General features: G+C 33.8%; 1 protein-coding gene across 1 annotated transcript in view; it reads right to left on the reverse strand.

The window, feature by feature from the left end:
- Positions 1–23,295, reverse strand: part of ZNF804A (zinc finger protein 804A) — a 317,941-nt gene that overhangs the window by 43,967 nt on the left and 250,679 nt on the right. The window contains exon 2 of the mRNA XM_017545071.2: positions 22,089–22,232. Coding sequence (XP_017400560.1) covers positions 22,089–22,232 — 144 coding nt within the window. The remainder of the gene's footprint in view (positions 1–22,088; positions 22,233–23,295) is intronic.

Raw genomic sequence — 23,295 nt, forward strand, 5'->3', positions numbered from 1 at the left:
AAGTATCAGTACCCCAGAATTTAAATACTGAAAGAAATTCAAATTAAACAATAGAAATGTTTAAGTAAAAAAAAAATACATGAAGAGAAATTGTGAATCATTAACATGATTATTATGAAAATTTTGCAAAAATGAAAATACATGTTGTTGACAATGTTGGAGTAAATAATGTGGAGTGCAAAATTATATCTATCTAAAATATGCACACATACACAGAACAGAAAAAAAGGTTTGTGTTTAGGGGAAAATCAACTTTTTTTTTCTCAGACCACAAATTGGTTATACACACATACAAACACTTTTTATAGAAAGTGAAAAGAAATAGCACTTCATGAAATATAAATACCTTTAAAATTTAGTCTTTGAACAAAATCAGTGTATAGGAGCAATTTGATTTACTAAGAAAAGCAGAGGATATTCTCTTCTCCCCTCATGTTCTATCTTTTCTGCTATTATTTCTTTTCACATTCCTCCAAAAAAAGTTAAAAAGAAAGAAACAACAACAACAAAATCCCTGAGTTTCCAGTGCCTGAAACTCTGTTCTCTTTTTCTAGGCAGCATTTAGAACTTAGAATTAGTTCTTGACTCCATGATTCTGACATACTCATGTTTGAACATGATGGCATTGCAGTATAGATTCAGGTAAAATTCTTCAATGTTTGTATTCATCACTTTGGGATGAGATGCTTATGCTTAGAATATACACCAACAGAGAGATCAGAGAACCAAGTTGAGCAAGGGATTTAAATAACAAGAGGAACGTTTTAGTGGATCCCAGGGTATAGCATACCATATCCTGAAAATGGTTTCTGCATGTGCTTTTCAATGGCCACACATATATTACATCTCTTACACATTTGATTTTCAAAACCTAGGCAGATAATGGAAATGAGTGGTAGAATTTGAGGTGGGGATTAGGAAAAATTCATGGACAACTTCATCTGAAATTCTGCTTTACTTCTCAGATAAAATTTTATAATTGCTTTCATGTGCTAATTATCATAATTAAATATCATATTTAAATATAACCCAGAGTAAAGGATATGCAGAATGATTTTACATGGCAAAAGTTTTCAAATTATCCTGAAAAAAATGTTTAAAATTTTTATTTTAGGTTCAGGGGTACATGTGCAGTTTTGTAATATAGGTAAATTGCACATGGTGGAGGTTTGCTATTCAGATTGTTTTGTAACTCAGGTAATAAGCATAGTACCCAAAAGGTAGTTCTTCAATCCTGGCCCTATTCCCACTCTCCACTTTCAAGTAGGCCCTGAAGTCTGTTGTTCCCTTCTTTGTGTTCATATATACACAATGTTTAGCTCCCACTTATAAGTGAGTTCATGTGGTATTTGGTTTTCTGTTCCGGAGTTAACTCACTTAAGATAGTGGGCTGATATGGTTTGGCTGTCTTCTCACCCAAATCTCAACTTGAATTGTATTCCCCAGAATTCTCACATATTGTGGGAGGGACCAAGGGGGGAGGTAACTGAATCATGGGGACTGGTCTTTGCGGTGCTATTTTTGTGATAGTGAATAAGTCTCAGGAAATCTAATGGGTTTATCGGGGGCTTCTGCTTTTGCTTCCTCCTCATTTTCTCTTGCTGCTCTCATGTAAGAAGTGCCTTTTACCTCCAACCATGATTCTGAGACCTTCCCAGCCATTTGGAGCTGTAAGTCCAACTAAACCTTTTCTTCCCAGTCTCAGGTATGTCTTTGTCAGCAGCATGAAAACAGACTAATACAGTAAATTGGTACTGAGAATGGGGTGATGCTGAAAAGGTACCTGAAAATGTTGAAGCAACTTTGGAATTGGATAATAGGCAGAGGTTGGGAAAGTTTGGAGGGCTCAGAAGAAGACAGGAAGATGTGGGAAAGTTTGGAACTTCCTAGAGGCTTGTTGAATGACTTGCCCCAACATGCTGATGATAGCAATATGAGCAATAAGGTCCAGACTGAGGTAGTCTCAGATGGAGATGAGGAAGTTTTTGGGAACTGGAGCAAAGGTGACTCCTGTTATGTTTTAGCAAAGAGACTAACCCCCTGCCCTAGACATTTGTGGACCTTTGAACTTGAGAGAGATGATTTAGGGTATTTGGCAGAAGACATTTCTAGCTAGCAAAGCATGCAAGAGGTGGCTTGGATGCTGTTAAAGGCATTCAATTTTATAAAGGAAGCAGAGCATATAAGTTTGAAAAATTTGCAGCCTGATTATGTGATAGAAAAGAAAATCCCATTTTCTAGGGAGAAATTCAAGCCAGCTGCAGAAATTTGCGTAAGTAGTAAGGAGCCTGATGTTGATCCCCTAAACCATGGGGAAAATGACTCCAGGTCATGTTAGAGAAACTCATGACAGCCCCTCCCATTATAGGCCTGGGGACCTAGGAGGAAAAACTGGTTTTGTGGGCCAGGTCCATGTTCCTCATGCTGAGTACAGCCTAGGGACTTTGTGACCTATGTCCCAGCTGCTCCAGCTGTGGTTGAAAGGGGCCAGCATACAGCTTGGGTTGTGGATTAAGAGGGTGCAAGCCTAAGCCTTGGAAGCTTCCACATGGTGCTGAGCCTGCAGGTGCACAGAAATCAAGAACTGAGGTTTGAGAACCTCGAGATACATTTCAGAAGATGTATGAAAATGCTTGGGTACCCAGGCAAAAGTTTGCTGCAAAGGCAGGCCCCTCATGAGGAACCTCTGCTAGGGCAGTGCAGAAGGGAAATGTGGGGTTGGAGCCCCCAAACAGAGTCCCCAGTGAGGTACCACCTAGTGGAGCTGTGAGAAGGGGGCCACTATCCTCCAGACCCCAAAAAGGCAGATCCACTGACAGCTTGCACTGTGTGCCTAAAACAGCTGCAAACACTCAGTGCCAGCCCATGGAAGCAGCTGGGAGGGAGGCTGTACCCTACAAAGCCACAGAGGTCAAGCTGCCCAAGACCGTGGGGACCCACCTTTTGCATCAGCATGACCTGGATTGGAGACCTGGAATCAAAGGAGATCATTTTGGAGCTTCAAGATTTTACTGCCTGGCTGGATTTCAGACTTGTATAGGCTCTGTGACTCTTTTGCTTTAGCCAATTTCTCCCATTTGGAATGGCTATATTAACCCAAATACTGTGTCCCATTGTATCTAGAAAGAAACTAGCTTGATTTGGGTTTTATAGGCTCATAAGTGGAAGGGACTTGCCTTGTCTCAGGGGAGACTTTGCATTGTGGAATTCTGGGGTAATGCTGAAATGAGTTAAGACTTGGGATAATGTTGAAGAGCCATGATTGGTTTTGAAACATGAAGACATGAGACTTGGAGGAGCCAGAGGTAGAATGATATGGTTTGGCTGTGTCCCGACACAATCTCAACTTAAATTGTATCTCCCAAAATTCCCACGTATTGTGGGAGGGATCTATGGAGAAGTAATTGAATCATGGAGGCCAGTCTTTCTTGTGCTGTTTTTGTAAAAGTGAGTAAGTCTCACAAGATGTGATGTGTTTACTGGGGGTTCCTGCTTTTGCTTCCTCCTCATTTTTTGCCACTGCCATGTAAGAAGTGCCTTTCACCTCCAGCCATAATTCTGAGTCCTCCTCAGCCACATAGAACTGTAAATCCAAATTAATATCTTTTTCTTCCCAGTCTCCAATATGTCTTTATTTGCAGCATAAAAAAAGACTAATACATAGCCTCAAGCTCTGTCCCTGCTGCTGCAAAAGCCATGATCTCATCCTTTTATGTGGTTGTGTAGTATCCCATGGTGTATATTTACCACATTTATTAAATCTAGTCTACTTTTGATGGGCCTTTAGCTTGATTTCCTGATGTTGCTATTGTGAATAGTGCTGCAGTGAATATATACATGTGTGTCCTTTATGGTAGAATATTTATATTCCTTTGAGTATACACTCAATAGTGAAAGTCAAATTAAGTCAAAGGTTAATTCTGCTTTGAGTTCTTTGAGAAATTACCAAACTGTTTTCCATGGTGGCTGAACTAATTTACATTCACACCAGCAGAGTGTAAGTGTTCTTTTTTCAGCAAACTTGCTAAAGTCTGTAATTTTTTGACTTTCAGCCTTTCTTAATGGTGTGAGATGGTATTTCACTGTGGTTTTGATTTGCATTTCTCTAGTGATTAGTAATGTTCATTTTCTCATCTACTTGGTGGCTGTGTGCATATCTTTTTTTTGAAAAGTGTCTATTCAGTTCTTTTGCATACTTTTTAATGGAATTGTTTTTGTCCTTGTAAATTTGTTTAACTTATTTACAGATTCTGAATATTGGACTGTTTTCAGATGCATAGTTTGCAAGTGTTTTCTTCCATTCTGCAGGTTTTCTATTTAATTTGTGATAGTTTCTTTTGCCATGCAGAAACTCCTTAGTTTAATTAGATTCCATTAGTCAATTTCTGGTTTTGTTGCACTTGCTTTTGGAGTCTTTACCATAAAATCTTTGCCAGGGCATAGCTACAGAATGGTACTTATTTCCAAAGTTATCTTCCAGGGTTTTTATAGCTTTAGGTTTTACATTTAAGTCTTCAATCCATCTTGAGCTGATTTTTGTATATGGTGTAAAGAAGGTTGATCCTAGGTGTGCAGCATTATTTCAGGGTTCTCTATTCTGCTCCATTGGTCTTCTGGGTCTGTTTTTGTATCAGTACAATGCCGTTCTGGTTACCACAGTTTTAAAGTATAGATTAAAAGTGTGTAACGTGATACCTCCAGCTTCAATTTTTTTTTTTTTAAGTAGGATTGCCTTGACTATTTGTGCTCTTTTTTGGTTCAATATGAATTTTAAAGTAGTTTTTTTTTTTCTAATTCTGTGAAAAATATTATTGGTAGTTTGATAGGAATTGCACTACATCTGTAAGTTGCTTTGGGAAGTACGGCAATTTTAACAACATTGATTCTTCCTAGCCATGAGAATGAAATACTTTTCCATTTATTTGTGTCATCTCTGATTTCGTTGAGCAGTGTTGTATAATTCTCATTGTAAAGATCTTTCACCTCCCTGTTTATCTGTATTCCTAGGTATTTGATTCTTTTTGTAGCTATTGTGAGTGGGATTGTGTTCTTGATTTGGTTCTCAGCTTGGATTTTGCTTTTTATTTTGGTCTCAAACTGCTGACCTCATGATCTACCCGCCTCACCCTCCCAAAGTGCTGGAATTACAGGCAAGAGCCACCACACCTGGCTGGGCAACTTGGATGTTGATGTATAGAAATGCTATTGATTTTTGCACATTGCGTTTGTATCCTGAAACTTTGCTGAAGTTGTTTATCAGATCTAGGAGCTTTAGGGCAGAGACTATGGAGTTTTCTAGGTATAACATCATATTGGCTGCATAGAAGGATACTTTGAATTTCTCTTTTGCTATCTGGATGCTTTTTGTTTCTTTCTCTGGCTTGACTGCTCTGGCTAGAAAAACACATCTAGTACTATGTTAAATAGGAGTGGTGAATTAGTACATCCTTGTCGTCTTCCAGATTTCAAGTGGAATGTTTCCAGCATTTGCCTGTTTGGTATGATGTTCACTGTGGATTTTTGATAGATGGCCCTTATTATTTTGAAATATGTCCCTTCAATTCCTAGATTGTTGAGGGTTTTTAACATAAAGCAGTGTTGAATTTTATCAAATGCCTTTTCTTCATCTATAAAGATATCATTTTTTTTAGTTTTGATTCTATTTATGTGGTGAATCACATTTATTGATTTACATATGTTGAACCATCTTTGCATCCCAGGAAAAAAGTCTAATTGATTGTGGTGGATTAGCTTTTTGATGCGCTGTTAGATTTGGTTTGCTAGTATTTTTGCATCTATGCAAAAGGATTTTGCATAGATTGGCCTCACAGAAGAGCTGGGGAGGAATTTCTCCTCTTTTATAATAGTTTCAAAAGGAGTGATACCACCTCTTCTTTATATGTCTGGTAGAATGTGGCTTTGAATATGTCTGGTCCTGGGTTTTTTTCTGGTTGATACACTTTACTATTGATTTAATTTCAGAACTCATTATTGATCAGTTCAGGGATTCAATTTCATGCTGGTTCAATCTTAGGTGGTTGTATATGTCCGGGTATTTATCCATTTCTTCTGACTTGTGTGGATACAGATGTTTGTAGTGGCCTCTGAAGATATTTTGTATTTCTGTGAGGTCAGTGGTAACACCCCTTTTTTAAATTTCTGGTTGTGTTTATTCAGATCTTTTGTCTTTTTTCTTTGTTATTCTAGCTAGTAATCTATCTTATTTATTCTTTCCAAAAACCAAATTGTGGATTTGTTGATCTTTTATGTGGCTTTTCATGTATCAATTTCTTTCAATCCAGCTCTGATTTCAGCTATTTCTTTTCTTCTGCTAGCTTTGCAGTTTGTTTTCTCTTGTTCCTCTAGTTCCTTTAGTTGTGACATTCGGTTGTTAATTTGAGATCTCTCTAGCTTTCTAATGTTAGCATTTAGTGCTATAAAATTCCCTCTTCACACTGCCTTATCTCTGTCCCAGAGATTCTGGTATGTTGCATCTTCTCATTAGTTTCAAGTAATTTCTTGATTTCTGCCTTAATTTCATTATTTACCCAAAAGTCAATCAGGAGCAGGTTGTTTAATTTCCATGTAATTATATGGTTTTGAGAAAGTTTCTTAGTATTGATTTCTACTTTTATTTCACTATGTTGCAAGATTGTGGGTCATATAATGTTTTTTTAATTTGCTGAGGATTGTTTTATATGATTGTGAGTTTGTACCATGTGAAAATGAGAAGAATGTATGTAATATTGTGTGGAGTAAAGTGTTCTACAGATACCTATTAATTAGGACCATTTGGTGAAATGTTGATTTCAAGTCCTCAATATCTTTGTTAGTTTTGTACCTTGATGATCTGTCTAACATTTTCAGTGGGGTGTTGAATTCTCCCAGTATTATATTATGGTTATTGAAGTCTCTTTCTTCATAGGTCTTTAGGAGCTTGCTTTATTAATCTGGATGCTCTGTGTTGCATGTGTACATATTCAGCATAGTTATATCTTCTTGTAAACTTCTTGTTGATATGAGCTCTATACCATTATATAATACCTTTCTTTGTCTTTTTTTTTATATTCGTTGTTTTAAAGTCTATTTTGTCTGCAATTAGAATAGCAACCCCTGCTTTTTTCTGTTTTTCCTTTGCTTGGTACATTTTTCTCCATTTGTTTACTTTGAGTGTGTCGGTGTCATTGAGATGGTTCTCTTGAAACCAGAATACCATGGGGGCTTGCTTTCTACCCAATTTATAATTTTTTGCCTTTTAATTGGGGCATTTAGTCTATTTACATTCAAGGTTAGTATTGATACTGATATGTGTAGATTTGTTCCTGCCATGATATTTTCAGATGTTATTGTACAGATTTATTTATGTTTGCTTTACTGTTACTGTTTTATGGACTTACGAGTGTTTTTGTAGTTGCTAATAATAATGTTTCCTTTATGTTTAGCACTCCCTTCAGGACCTCTTGTAGGGCAGGTCTGGTGATCCTCAGCATTTGCTTGTCAGAAAAGTGTCTTGTTTCTCCTTTATTTATGAAGCTTGGTTTGGCTGAATGCTTAGTAATTCTTTTAAGAATGCTGAATATAGACCCCTAATCTCTTCTAGCTTCTATGGTTTCTGCTGACAAGTTTGCATTTAGCCTAATGGGGCTTCTATTATAAGCAAACTACCCCTTTTCTCTAGCTGCCTTTAGTATTATAGCTTTTCTTTCATTTTAATCTTGGAGAATCTGATGACTATGTGTCTTGCAGATAGTTTTCTTGTTTAACATCTTATTCTCTTCATTTTCTTAATTTGAATGTTGCCCCTCAAAGTGAGATTGGGAAAATTTTCATGGAAGATATCCTGAAGTTTTTTCCAGTTGCTTGTTTTCTCTACCTTTCTTTCAGGGATGCCACTGAATGATAGATTTTGTTTCGTCACATAGTCACATATTTCTCGGAAGTTTCATTCATTCCCCTTTACTCTTTTCTCTTTCTTTTTGTCTGACTGACTTAATTCAGAGAGTAGGCCTTCAGGCTCTGAGATTCTTTCCTTAGCTTGGTCAATTCTGTTGTTGGTACTTGGAATTGTATTCTGAAACTCTTGAAGTGAGTTTTTCACCTCTATCAGCTCATTTTGATTCTTTCTCTAAATAAACATTTTACCTTTAATCTCCTGTATCATTTTATTTATTGCTTAGAATTCTTGGATTGGGCTTAAATTATCTCCTGAATGTCAATTCATTCGTTTCCATATGGTGAATTCATCATATTCTTATGATGAAATTTAATTTCCATTGTAATAGTATTTAGAAGTGAGACCTTTAAAAGATGATAAGACTATGAGAGCTTCTGCCTTCGTGGGTGGCATTGGTGTTGTGATAAAGAGTAAATTGGGCACCCTTTTGCTCTGTCTTTTCCTTCTGCCTTCCATCACGGGATGACACAGCAAGAAGGCCCTCACAATATGTTGGCTCCCTAATCTTGAACTTCCCAGCTTCCAGATATGTCAACCAGTAAATTTCTACTCAAAATAAATCCCTCAATCTAAAGGTATTCTGTTACAGCAGCACAAAATACTAAGAAACATGAGATCTCCAAAAAAAGCTGTCTCTCCACGGAAAAATTGATTACTAAGACACAAAAGAATTTCAACAGATGAAAAATTGATGTTACTAGGTTACACAATAGCTTATGTTTGCCTATATTATAACTTCTCCAAAGTCTTTTTTTTTTTGCAAAAATGTTTGTTACTAATAGTAGCTTGAAAAAGCACATATGAGCAAAATATCTAGTAAAAATAGTTTTGCACAAAGAAAAGAAATGTTTATTGAAAATGAAGCTGAAACTTCACTATGTTCTGCTTTCCTACAGTGTGACCATAATAAAGAAGTCAATTTTATATCATTGAAATGAGTTAAAGACTGTTGGAACTCTCCTTCATCAAAGGTGCTCTTGGAGATACTATTTGTAGTATTTTTAACCTCAAATTACCAAGGTTGCAAATATTTGTATCCCTGAAGAAAGAATGCAGATTAATTCTCTCTCTCTCTCTCTCTCTCTCTCTCTCTCTCTCTCTCACACACACACACACACACACACACACACAACACACACAAATGTATCAAGTCATCTGGTTTTCTTCGTTTCTAGTACTCCATGAGGAGTTTGTAGTAGTATAGATGTAATTTGTTATCATAAATTATCCAGGCTATTGTGAGTGAGTTATGTTTAAAACACTAGTTGATGACTTCTAAGTGTAGTTCATCTTATTCTTAAATATAGGTAAATATTATGATACGTAAGCATAATAAGTGAACCATTCCATAGATTGTTTACTTCTCATTTATTCCTGATCAAATTTGATATAATTTGGAATGTTCTGAAAATTCAGGTATAGTTTGGTGATTGTCATAGCTTAAAGAACAAAAAATGAAATATTTTTATTATCAACAATAATAATAGTTCTCATTGGTAAAATACGTAACCATATTTGGTGAAAATTTTCTACACATCACAAATGTAAAAAGACATTTTTGCTTTCTTATTTTTTTAAATAAATTACTTTCCTGTTTACCTGAGCTATCCTCCACTGAGTTGTAGAAAATGAATAGTATTCCAACATATTTTAAATACAAAATTTACAAATGATGAGTTTTTTGAGATAACTGTTAAGTATCTTCAATTTCTTTTTTATGATCCTTGCTCCTTCCAAATATTCTTAGTTTGAGGGGCATGCAGGGGACCAGGAGAGGGCTTATGAGTCCTTTTGACACCAAAATCCTTATACTTTCTACATATAATACCTGATTCCTATAATCACTTATCATATTGCTGCCTCCGTTTCTGAAGTCAGAAGCTGGTATAGCCCATTGTATATTTTTTACAGCTTTGACTGAAGACTTAGTAAGCCTCTTCAGGTGACTCAAATCCATCTTTGTGTTAGTTCTCACTGGCAAAATAGACATTTCTGAGTCTAGTTGTTCCCTCAATCCTACTTTTTGGCTTACCTGCATTTAATCTACCTGCATTTCTTTGTTATCCATAGCAGGACTGCCAGTTCTCAAATAAGTTGTCTTGTGAGTCCCCTCAAGAGAGCGAAAAATAAATTCTTGGCAACATCAATGGAAAATTTAAACACAGCAGTCTGGGAAGGTCAACCAACAAAGCTTGTTGCATAACACATTCTGCTGCCAAGTTGAGATTGATATTGGCTGAGTTACAAATTGGTGTGGAGCAAGTGGCCCAAAAGATATTTTCTGTCCAGAGTCCCTACTTTCTTTGTATCTTTGAAATACATCTCCCCCTCTGTGGGACATTGCTTAGAGAGAGGAGAACACAACACACTTGCTTAACTGAGTCTCTCCATTCTCTTTGTTTCTCTCTTTGTTTTCTTCATATTACTTTTTTCAACAAATACTCTGGAATAAGAAGAAATGTATTTCACTATTCTTCTATATCATAGAAGGATGAAACGTCATCAAAGGGCAACTACATAGTAACCTCATTATCCACGCCATTTTGACTCTCTTTTCCAACCGTGGCCTCATACTATAATTTTCAGGAAAGCTTCAAAGAAATAAAGTAGCATGGAATTATACCAAACTCTGGGATTACTACTTTTGAAAACTCTCTGGTTATTCACATATTCAACTAGAATTAAAGTTTTCTTACTTTTTACCATGTCTAACTCCTACCACAGAGAGTAAAAATCCTAACATCTTAGTTTCTATAGATGCCAGGAGAATTTTAAATATATTACAAGATAATCCTTTCAGCAGATAATTTAGGGATTGGTTCTTGATAGGATTAGTAGGAGATAAAAATTTTGATCCTCAGGATGTACTGTTCTCAAATCTCCACTTTATGGTAATAATAGATTTTGTATATTTTTTCCTGGATGAATTTTCTTCTTAAAAATTTGAACTTACTAAGAATAATTCCCAGAAGATATCTCAATTTCTTTAAAGTAAAATGGAATATAAGTGAATCTATATAGAATAAAACATACAATAAATTTACAAACTATTTCCCCAAACAGATTTATTCTCAGAAAGTATATTTGTTAAAGGATGGTTATTAACAAAGTGCATTAAAAATAAAATAGTAAAATAAAGATGAACAGTTTCACTGATACCATCAACCAAGTCATCACGTAAACTATAAGAATATACTTCCAGAAGTTAATAAATAGTATTAAAATAAAAATAAATATGCATCACTTTGACTATAATTGGTTTTCTTATAGTTTTTTAAAATGCAAATAAAAGTTTTAGTGGTTAAAAACTCAACGTGGTAGAACTTTTATTGGATTACAGTGCTTAGTTGAATTTATAAAATAAAATCTGTGAAATCAGATGCATTTTATCTCTTGTATTCTTTTTTCTTTTTGGGGGTGATGATTATTTTTAGGCAACAGGACAGAAACCTTTGCTTACAGTTTTAGTTTTTTCCGCCCACCCTCAACAGGGGCTGACCCAATAGATAGCCATCCTCCTGAAAGAAGATTGCAGAAGGAAGGGAAGGAAGAACACATAAAGTTGACTTGGAGGAGGTTTATGAAAATGGCATTCATTTCAGCTGCTAGAACTGATTCTTTTATCCAGAGTCTGGTACATACTCAAGACAAAATCCACAATTTAATTCAATTCCAATTATGGCTTTAAATGAGAAATGTTGAAACATGACAGTTATTTATTTTTATTTTTGAGACGGAGTTTCCCTCTTGTTACCCAGGCTGGAGTGCAATGGCATGATCTCGGCTCACCGCAACCTCCGCCTCCTGGGCTCAAGCAATTCTCCTGCCTCAGCCTCCCGAGTAGCTGGGACTACAGGCACGTGCCACTATGCTCAGCTAATTTTTGTATTTTTAGTAAAAATGAAGTTTCACAATGTTGACCAGGATGACCTCGATCTCTTGACCTCGTGATCCACCCGCCTTGGCCTCCCAAAGTGCTGGGATTACAGGCAAAACATGACAGTTTTATAATTAGCCATATATACGTAAATGTGTTTGTGTGTGTGTGTGTGCGTGCGTGCGTGTGTGCGCACGCACAAACTCACACACATGCATTTCTTGGGACATAACTATTTTTGGGTTTGAGGGCTCTGTAGGAGCAAACTGTATGTCTTTAATTTGTTCTAAGAGAGCAATGCTCTAAATGGTTAAAATAAAAACCATCAGAACTTCAGTTAGATTGAAGTACACACCACTGGAAGATATTTGAAGTGATTGTATTGTGCATTACCTTAATAGTATCTCCTTCTTTTAAATTATGCTTTAGTACATTTTTCCTCACAAATGATTATTTCTAAATAATTACTTCTTGATATTACTAAATATCAATAAGTAATTCCTTTAAGTGTCAGATCACTAAACAGCAGTTTAAATTATTAGGAAATGCTCAAATTTGGGACTAAATCTGTTCCATTGCTATAGCAATAGAAGTCCCTAAAGAAACAAAACATTCCAACAACCTGGCCTGACCTTGACTTCCTCTAGGGCAGAACAAAACAGCATGCTGCAAAGCACTGAATCTTGACTTGCTGAAGTGAAGGTCACTTCAGTGCCTATTGGGAGGTATTTCAGTTACATTGAAACCACTAAAGCAAAAATCAAGATGTTTGAGGGGCAGCAGCAATAAGGCAATCATTCCCTTTTCTATCTCTTCATAGCATCAATGTGACAAATCTCTTACAGGGAAAATAACTCTGAATTGCCCATAGTCTACCAGGTGAGAGGACAGACACACCTACAGCTTTTCTTTAAGGGCAGATGAACAAGTCTAGAGGAAATTTTTTTCTCTTTACCTGATTCTGAGCTTTTCTCTCTCTCTTTTTTTTAATATATCAATGACTAAAATTCAGAATAATACACCTTTACTGAGAACTATTTTAATTATCTTGATATATGAAAGAACCACCTAGAAAGTATGAAATTGAGAATTAAGTTCATATTGATGATTTATGATGGACACTCTCTCAGTACATTTGTGTTGCTATAAAGGAATATCTGAAGCTTAGTAATTCATAAAGAAAAGAGGCTGATTTGATTCACAGTTCTGCAGACTATACAAGAAACATGAGGGCAACATCTGCTTCTGGTGAGGACGTCAGCCTGCTTCCACTCAGGGAAGGGGCACCAGCATGGGAAGATGACATGGCCAGAAAGGGCACAAGAAAGAGGGAGGGAGGTGGTTCCACACTCTTTTTAACAAACAGTTCTGAGAAGTAAGAATGAAAACTCCTTGCCATGAGAATGGCACCACACAATTCATAAATTATCAGCCCCAGAGATCCAAACACCTTCCTTTAGATTCGGAGGGCAAAAATATCCAAACTCTGTCTGACACATATGTTTTAACTATACATTATACTAGCATGAAGAGTCACATTTACTAGGCCATTTCCTTTATACTTCCATTTTTTAAAAAGTATCCAAATAAGTTGCCGCTTTTCAACAAATATACATATTCTGACCATATTATTTATTATCCAAACAAGGACTTACCATAGTTAAATAAATACAGTGGTAGAAAGTGAGGCCATCCCAGAATATTGAGATCTATAGTTATCTTTAAAATACTGTATTTCCTGTTATGTAAAGCTATTTCCCATGTTTTTACAATAATAATTTAACCATCAGTGCATATGTAGTTTAAGATAATGATTTGCACTTAACATTTACCTGCATAAAATTAAATTTTGTGTGCATTAATAAAATCCTGCGCTTCTCTGGGTTTTTGAATAAAACATGCTGTAAGAACATAAGTGTGACAGAAATTTGAGCACTTTTTACATTAATAAAAAAAGCCTGGTTTGGGCAGGCGACAAAAGAGAAAGAGTCATGAAAATACATCACTGTCTTTTGATTTTTCATAGAAAATTCTATTTTAATATTGATTAAAGTTTAACAAAATGAAATTTGAAACAAGACTACTCTGATGATTACTGAACAGGGGAGATATGTATATTCTTTTTATTTTTAGGAAATGGTGAAAGACTTGAATGGCACAAGGACAAGTTAACAACAGCATTAATTAGAATTCTCCATTTGCTACTGAGTTAGTATTTACCTGAAATTAAGTCAGCTTCTATATCTGTAATACGATAGTTGCAGAGAATGTGATATAATATTTGTTTTAATTTATTTCCTGGCTTAATGATTTAGTATGTAGTATTTGATGTATGACATGATATTGCAATCACATAAAGCATTATATACTAAGTTGAATAATTCTGATCCCCCCATGTAGTCTAACAATTAGAATAAATTTCACATGGTACATCTCCTATGGTATCCCATCACCCTGTATCACCTCTTGAAGTAACCACTATCCTGAGTTTTGTATTCATCATTTTTCATTTTCTAAGAGAGATTAATCACATATATCTGTAACCTTAAAAATGAAAGCGTTACATTTTGCTTTACTTTGAAGACTATAAAAAGTGTGTAGACTCTGCAACTTATTGTTCACTATTTTTATTTATAAGATTCTTTGATGAAAGATTTACCTACAGTTAATTTGCACTGCAGATTAATTTTGCATTTTGTGAATACATCATTATTTATTTACAAATTTTGTTGTTCATATCTATTAGAATATTAGAGATTAGTGTTAATATATTAATGTATATATTTCCAAGATTGTTTTCCTGAGTTGCTAACTTAATTCATACTTTCAAAAATGATGTTTAGTATTTCTATTCATCGACATTGTCACTTGATATTATCAACTATTTTTTTCAACCCAGCAGTTGTAAAACTGTAGCTTATTTTTGACCAATTTTTAATACACATATAAGCCTTTAGTGTTTCCTTTTTTGTAAACTACCCTCACATTTTTTCCTTTTTTGTAAACTACCCTCACAAAAAAATGTGAGGGTAGTTTACAAAATTGGAAACACTAAAGCCTTCTACTGGATTATTTCTGTTTTTCTTGTGCATTTATATTTCTACCATAGAATCTTAATACTAAATCCTTCTTGGTTTTGTAGGTTGCAGATATATTTTCCCAATTTCTGGCTTGCCTTTTTATGCTATTTGTTATAAATTTCTAGTAATAAGTATCATATTACATATAGTTAAACTTATGAAACTTTCACACAACACTTTGTATGTTCTGTATGTTTTGTTTGTTTGTTTTTAATTGAGACAGGGTCTTTCTCTGTCACCCAGGCTGCAGTGCAGTGGTGCGTTCACGGCTCACTGCAGCTTTAACCTCCCGGGCTCAAGTGATACTCCCTCCTCAGTTTCCTGCATAGCTGGGACTACCTGCATGGGCCTTCATGGTCAGCTAATTTTTGTATTTTCTGTAGAGACAAGGTGTTACTATATTGCTCAGGCTGGTCTCAAACTCCTGGACTCAATCAATCCACCCACCTCAATGTTCAAAAGTGCTGTGATTACAGGAATATGCTTTCAATATCTTCTATAAGTTATACCTACATACCCCAATGTCATAAAAATAATTCCCTAGATATGTTCCTAAAATATACAAAGTTTTGACTTGCATTTTAAACTCTTTAATTTTAAACTCTTTATCTGACATTGATTTTATTTGTTAATGAAGAAAAGATCAATCTCTTTTTTAAAAATAGGGATAATCAATAATCAAATAAAAAGTTTTGGAAAGTATGTCCCTTCATTATTGACCTGCTTTCTGCTTCTGTCACTTAATAAATTTCTAAATATAATTTTTGTGTCACAGGTCTATATTATGTTCCGTTCATCAATCAGTCTATACCTGTATTAACAAAACACATTTTCAGAATGTAGGACAGTGTGTAATAGTCTTGGTAACTGTTAGGCCAGATCTCACCACTTTTTTGTCATTTGTTCAGGACTGTATTTATTCTTATATATAAATTTTGGAATCGGCTTGAGAAGTTCATTACAAAACAATATTGAAGTTTAGACTAAAAGCTTTGTTGAATCTGAGGTCAGTTTTGGGGCAAATTGGTGTCCCTATGATTATATCTATTTTTATATGTATATATGAACAGGTTTTTGTCCTTCCATTTAATGCATTTTAAAAACAATTTTCTAACTTTCCTAATTTGAAGTTGTATGGCATTTTTAGGTTTGTCATTTAGTATCACATACGGTTTATTGTTCTTCTGATTGGTATTTAATTTTATTTTCTTTCTTTCAAAATTTGTTACAAGTCCAGAAATGCAATATAGTAGCCAGAAAACTTTCCAAATTTTTATTAGACCATTATAGGATCTGTGAGTAATGATTGCTTTGTTTCTTCATTTTAATCCCGATTTTGTTGTTGTTCATTTGTTTTTGCACTAAGGCCTCAGTATAGTGTTCAAGAATAGTTGGCATTCTTGTCTTACTTTTAATCTTAAAAAGAATGTGTTTGGTGTTTCATGACAAAGAATGATGTTTCTTCATATGTAAGTTAGATAGCTTTTGTCAGATTAAGTAAGATTTATTCTTGGTTTAAGATAGATTTTCATATATATTTACTGAATTTTATAAAATAAATACCAATATCATGAAGGATATTTATAAAATTTCAATGAAAATATTTACTTTTAAATACATTTTGTTTGTATCTTAGTTTCCTTTAATAACTAGTGAGATTTCTCAATCTTTTTCAAAAGAAATTAGAAGTAGGTTTTAATTAATTCTTAATTCTTGAATGATAGTTTTCTGTGTTCCAATTCTAGATTATCTGCTCCACTCTGTTTCGAAAATCACCTATTTTTTCACTCTGGGTACATATAAGATTTTAGCTCTTGCTTTCCTTGTGAAACAGTCTGAATAATTTCTTGATAAGGGTCTTCCATTTTCCTACTTAGTTTTTCTTCATCTCTTTTTATTCTCTTAGTAACCTGAACTAAAATATTAAATTAACTAACCTTCTGTTTTCTTAAACAATTTAATTTTAAATAATTACAGTTTGCTTTTTGAACATTTCTAAATGTTCATTATAAAACTTATCACAGTCCTTCTAAAAGGTTCTTTAATGTTACTATTGTTATACATTTTACTAATTTAAACATTTCATACACACGTTTATATTGTATTCTGTATGTAATGACCCCAATACTCAAGTAATTTTTTCCTGTTAATTCTCACTCTTGGTGATTTTTCTCTTGGTATACATATGTTTGTTTTTAAGATCTTTGATTGTGAATTCCGATTTTGTTAATAATATTCAGTGGAGAATCTAAATTGAGTTTGTTCTTTCTTCCTGTAATAATTTGTATATTCCAGTTAAGATCTAAGGGCAGCTTTCATCTTAACCCAGAAATCATCATCAGAGTTTACCAACTGCTGTCCACAGTTCATTTTCCAGGTTACAAAGCTCACAGTGGTATTTACTCTTCATTCAGTTTCACTCTTTATAGGTGATTATTACTGTAAGCCCAGGTTTTACACAGTAAATTCATACTCAGCCTCTCAGGGTGGTGCTGGTAGTGGGGGCTCTTGGGAGATATCATCCTTTCTAGGAATTCAGGAATTGAATTAAAAATTTGTATTGTGGAAGATCTACTTATTTTGTAGTAGAAGAGTCCTTCAGAGTATCTTGTATGCTCTGCTGATGAAAGTGAAAGTTCTAAGGCATTCCTGGAAGTATTATTTGCTCTTAAATTATATTTTTACATAGAAAAATGATGTAAATCTAAACTATATCAAGATTAAATGGTTTTAAGCATATGAAGGATTTTGTAGAGTGCACATATTATATGTAAATTGTTGTTACTATTATCATCAGTAGCATTACTCTTATGAAGGATGGATATTTATAAATGTTCAAATAACTCATTCATCTTATAACAGTCACACCATCTTCATATGTAATATTCTCCTTACAAATAGTTTCATCTATGTATAAACACATAAATACATTATTTTATTTTCTAAAGCTCTTACTGACCATAAAATTATGTCTTATTACAAAATCTGAAAATGAATTTTGACTCTAGCCTTTTTACATTTATTTATATGAGCAGCAGTAATTGGGTCTCTAAATTTTATATATATATATATATATATATATATATATATATTAAGAAATGGTGAAAGATTTGAATGGCACAGGGAAGAGGTAACAATAGCTTGAATTCTAATTCTCCAATGCATATTAATGTGCATTCTCTTATTCTTTATCTTTGATAAGATAGTTTCAGAGTTTAAGATCACAATATTGACCTTTTTTCATGATATTTCCTTGTTTAATGAATTATGTAGTGTTTGATGTATACGATTATAGAAAAAATTATATACTAAATTGAATAACTGATGCCATTATCCAGTTTAAGAATTGGAATATATATCACACAGTAACATCTCCTATGGTATCCAATAAGCCTATGTCACCCCTTGAAGTAACCACTATCCTGAGTTTTGTATTCATCATTTTCCATTTTCCAAAGAGAGATTAATTACATAGGTCTGTAACCTTAAAAATGAAAGCATTACATTTTGCTTTATGCTGAAGAATATAAAATACAATATCTCAAAATGAATTTTGACTACAGCCTTTTTACATGTATTTATATGAGCAGCATTAATTGTGTGTCTAATTGTGCAAGACACTTCACTAGATACCGGGAAGATAAGGACATGTAAAAAAGAGTCCCTGTCCTAAAAGGGTTACAATCCAACATCTTTTGAGTTACAAAGTTAAAAAAAAATTCAAAGAAAGATACTGTAATTTGTGAGCTATTGTAATCATATCATAGTACCCCTGTACTTCTTTTTCTTTTTAACCCTCTGTTAGCAAGTCTTAGTGGTAAGTGTTTGAGAAATTTTAAAGTTATGCAAAAATAATGTGGATGAAAGGAAACTGAATTTCCTTTGAAGTTTAGAGTTCAAAGCAGCACATATTCTGTCATAACAGATTTGCAAAGATACATGAGGCACTCACAACAGCTCTTAGCTCAAGATTACCCGGATGTGCTTTGGACTTTATTAGCATACATGAAGCAAAAATAGATCCTCATTGGGAAGCCTAAATAAAGGATGGCCTGAAAGGCTAATTGTCAGTGTCCCAAACATTCTAGGAGAAATTTTAGTAAGTAATAATAACAAAAACGTATTGCGTACTGTACTTTTACTATTTTCCATGTACTCTCCAATGCATATTAATGTGCATTCTCTCATTTAATTTTCCTAAAAATAGACAGTTGAATTCTTTGGGTCTTTGATTATTTAACCCAAGGTTATATGGTTGGTAAGAGACAGGGTTAGGACTCATTCCATTAATAAATTCTCCTCCCTTTCTCCATTCACCTATCAGCCTTTGGAATCATATCTCTGTAGGGAATGAATGCATTAGATGTATGGAGACTTTGCCTTTTTCTAATTCCATTCAAGAAGTGTTCAATTCCATGTAAGTACCCATATGACATTTAAGTGCTGGTAATATGGATTTTGAGTATATAAGTTGAGTGTCCCTTATTTGAAATGCTAGAGCCAGAAGTATTTTAGATTTCAGAATTAGTTTTTCAGATTCTGAGATATCAGCATGATAGTACCCAGCTGTGCATCTCACATCCTAAAGTCCAAAATATGAAATGTCCAAATGAGCACTACCTTTGAGCATCATGTCGTTGTACAAAGAGTTTCAAACTTTAGAGCATTATGGATTTCAGATTTCCAGATTAGGTATACTCAACCTGTGCCTATTTCTTGTAAAGGTGTTTTCTATGGGAAACCAAAAAGATTGCTTTGATCTTTGGATAGCTTAATATTTTATGAAGAGATACTTTTTTCACTGCAAGTATTAATAAGCATTAAGCTAGGGTTTTGGTTTTGTTTGCTCATTTGCTTTGCCTTAAGTACACTTATTAGGAGTTAGCTGAAATATCACTCAAAACTCAAGGATAGACTCTGCATAAACGTTGTGTGAAAGACGGCTTTTAGGAATCTGAAGGCCATTAGAAATCAAAATTGCTATTTCCATACTCTCTTTCAGTTGTCACAGGGTCACGTATAACTAATTCTCTTGTATATTTGTTTTGTTCTCTTTTTATGCAAACCAGCCTTCCTGGCTTTTTAATGGACTTCACCACTAAACAAATCCTACATATTTAAGTGTCAGGTACAGACATTTTCAGACAGTAGGCATGTTTTCTTTTCAATCCCATCCCAATTTCAAGTTCTCAAAAGAGAAAAATCTGAATTGTCTACCTCCAATCTGTTTCCCCTTCTACTTCATTCAAAGTGCCCAATGTGTTAGAGTCATGTGGTAGAAGTATAGATTTCTGGTCATAGCGATGATGTTTTTGCTCAGAAATAGGACAGCATTCTCTAGGAAGACACACTCAAAGAGGCACTATTATCCTATGAGGAAGGCATAAAAGATTATACAGATTTTAATATTTTTAGTTATTGGAACATCATATCATGTTGAATTAATCAATTAGAACTGTGCTATCTACCAAAGTTTATAAGTATTTTGATAGAGTAGCTGTTTTTAGGATTTGGTCACCCTGAGCACTGTCAAACATGAACCTCTAGAACACCAAAATAGCAAGCCAGATCCAGCCCAATTTATCTTTAACTTCTTTGCATAGAATATATATAGTACACTAAGTTCACTAAGAATAAGACACTGAAAAGGCCCTTGGGCTAACTTTTAAGCTTTATCTTCAAGACAACCATATGGCTAAACAAAGCATTCCTTTGGAAAAGATAATAGATATTCTTAAAACACACATATAAACACACACACACCCACGCATTTCCAAATACCTACTTTACACAATGAAGAACATGTGTAATAACATACTCAGGCTTTTAGATACATAGGAAAATCAGAGGAATAACTTTCTCAGACTCAACCTATTCAGAAACAACATTTCAGAATTATTTGATAAAATGAATGCAGTAACATTATCACAAAATAATACTATTTCCTAAGGAATGTTAATGTTCAAATCCAGCAATGATATATTTATCTGTATGTATTTTTATGTAAGAAAAGGAATATTTTTATCAAAACCTTTCCCTTAACCAGTGGGCCATCAGATCTACTGCCAGGAGAAAGAAAAGCAAGAAAAGATCATTAAGCTAAGAATGAATTAATTAGTGAGATAGTCAATTGAAGGGTAAATTCTTCCCTACACCATCCTCTCCAAGCACAGTATAGTTGGTATAAAAGATTGCAAAGATTGGCAGCAAAAGAAAGTACACACAATTGGTTCATTACCATTTACTATGGTCACTTTCTCTACTTTTCTTTCTCATAATAAATAACTCTAACATAACAGAAAGTTAGTGCAGGTTCAAATGCTTAAAAATGTACTTTTAAATTAACACCAAAATGGATATTCTGCATGGTATTTGAGGGTGATGGCTAAAATAGAAAATATTTATAAATTAATGCTAATACTGTATATTGTATCGTTAGTAAAACAATGAATGAAATTGAATTGGTAAATATAAGAAATATTAGAAAGTGAAATTTGTATTAATTACATTTATAACATTATCACTGTCTTAAACTCATTTACATAGAGTATTGAAAAATCTTGTATTTACAATTGATAGTAAAATTAATCTAGGATTTACAACTGAGAGTAACAAGAAAATGTTAAAACAAACAAAATCATAAGTATATTAAGTACTCAATCAATAACCTAGAACCATTTGTAGCACACCAAATCTTTTTTTTCTACATGTTTTCATAGTAGTTTAAATCCAAAATGCTTTCTGTGAAAAACTATATTAAATTAAATTTGAATTTGAATATATTTATATTTTATTTATAAATAACACGCAATTATATATTATATAATGCATAAATTGTTGATTTAAATATTAAAACAATACACTTGAGGACAATAAGAGGATCATCACTTGTAGAATATTGTTTTCAAAACACTGTTACTCATTAAAGGCAATTGAATGGTATTTCTTTATGTAGATTATTTATTTCAGACTTTGCTACTGGTGCTTTACTTTTTTGAAATAAGAAAAAAAGGATTTTGCTATAAGTCATCAAATTTTCATCCCTAAATGACATATTTCAAAACTGTAAAGCAAATTAAATAAAATAAGAATATCATATCATATTTTGATAGTCTACAAAATTAAAAATATTGCACAAGTACAGAAATGCCAGAATTTTTGCATGTCTTTTTCTTACCTGCTTGTGGGCATGGTCATATGAATTAATGTGATTGTCAAACTCCTGATGCTTGTAGTACTGCTTGTCACAGAGTTCACAGTAAAAATTGGCCCTTAGATCTTCCAGAGCTTTTGCTATGGTATTTTCCTTCTCAGCGTAGTCCTGAAAAATAAAATTTCAAGGAAGGATACAATTAGCTCTCCCCTGTGTTTACTTTGTTCTAACAGTTCTCAACTATAGTACAATAATTAGATTTACAAAACAGAATACAGCAAAGAGAAAAATAAAGCAAATACTAGAAAACCAAGTTAGAATAAATTATGACTTAAAAATTAGAAGACAAGCAGAAGAAGCGAAGATAAATAACAGAAAAATAGCACAAATGTGGAGGAGAAAAGCAAACTATAGAAATAAGCAGAAGTCCTTGATTGAACCAGTTCCTATGCTAGGTTAGCATTAAAAATGAAAGTCACATAGCTAACTTGATTCAACTGTGGATCCCCGGCAACAACTCAGCTAACATAAAACTCTTTTATTCTGAACATTTAAAATGTGTTCTGTTTGAAAAGGTCTATATTTGTGCACAAATATTCAAGCTTTGTATTTGTTTTTTCCTTATCTATATAGTAACTTATTATCCATTCCAACTAGACATTTAACCTGACTTTTTTTAACCTGACCCATATCGATTTGGAATGAACATTAAAATAATCTCTCTTTATTGGAAATTAAAACACTATTCTGCAAGTTAATTGAGTTCTTTACCTCAACTGAAAATGATTAAACTGCATAAGCAGATTGTTTTCACCATATTCACGGTAAATAAAGACAGTGATATAACCAAACCCCTGAGAAGATGAACATTAGCCAGTCATCATTAGCTTTTGTTTACAATGCATAAAATGGCCAAATGTTTGACTGTGGCTTTTAAGTTACTTGCTATTTCATGCTTACGTAAATGTCAATTAAGTACATGTCACATATAATGGCAAAATTGAAGCTCTCTCTTGCTTCCTCTGGCCACATGTGATCTCTGAACTTGCTGGTTCCCCTTCCTCTTCACCTATAAGTGGAAGCAACCTGAAGCCCTCACTAGATGTAGACTGTGTTCAATGTTGCCAATTCTCACAGGATTGGACAATGTTTCAACGTGTAAACATTATTCATGATGTGAAGATGATCTAAACTTCAGTTCTCACTGTAAAATATATTTCTAACTTCCGGA

This window comes from Cebus imitator, unplaced genomic scaffold (genome assembly GCF_001604975.1).
Source record: "Cebus imitator isolate Cc_AM_T3 unplaced genomic scaffold, Cebus_imitator-1.0 Scaffold176, whole genome shotgun sequence".
Classification (NCBI taxonomy): Eukaryota; Metazoa; Chordata; class Mammalia; order Primates; family Cebidae; genus Cebus; species Cebus imitator.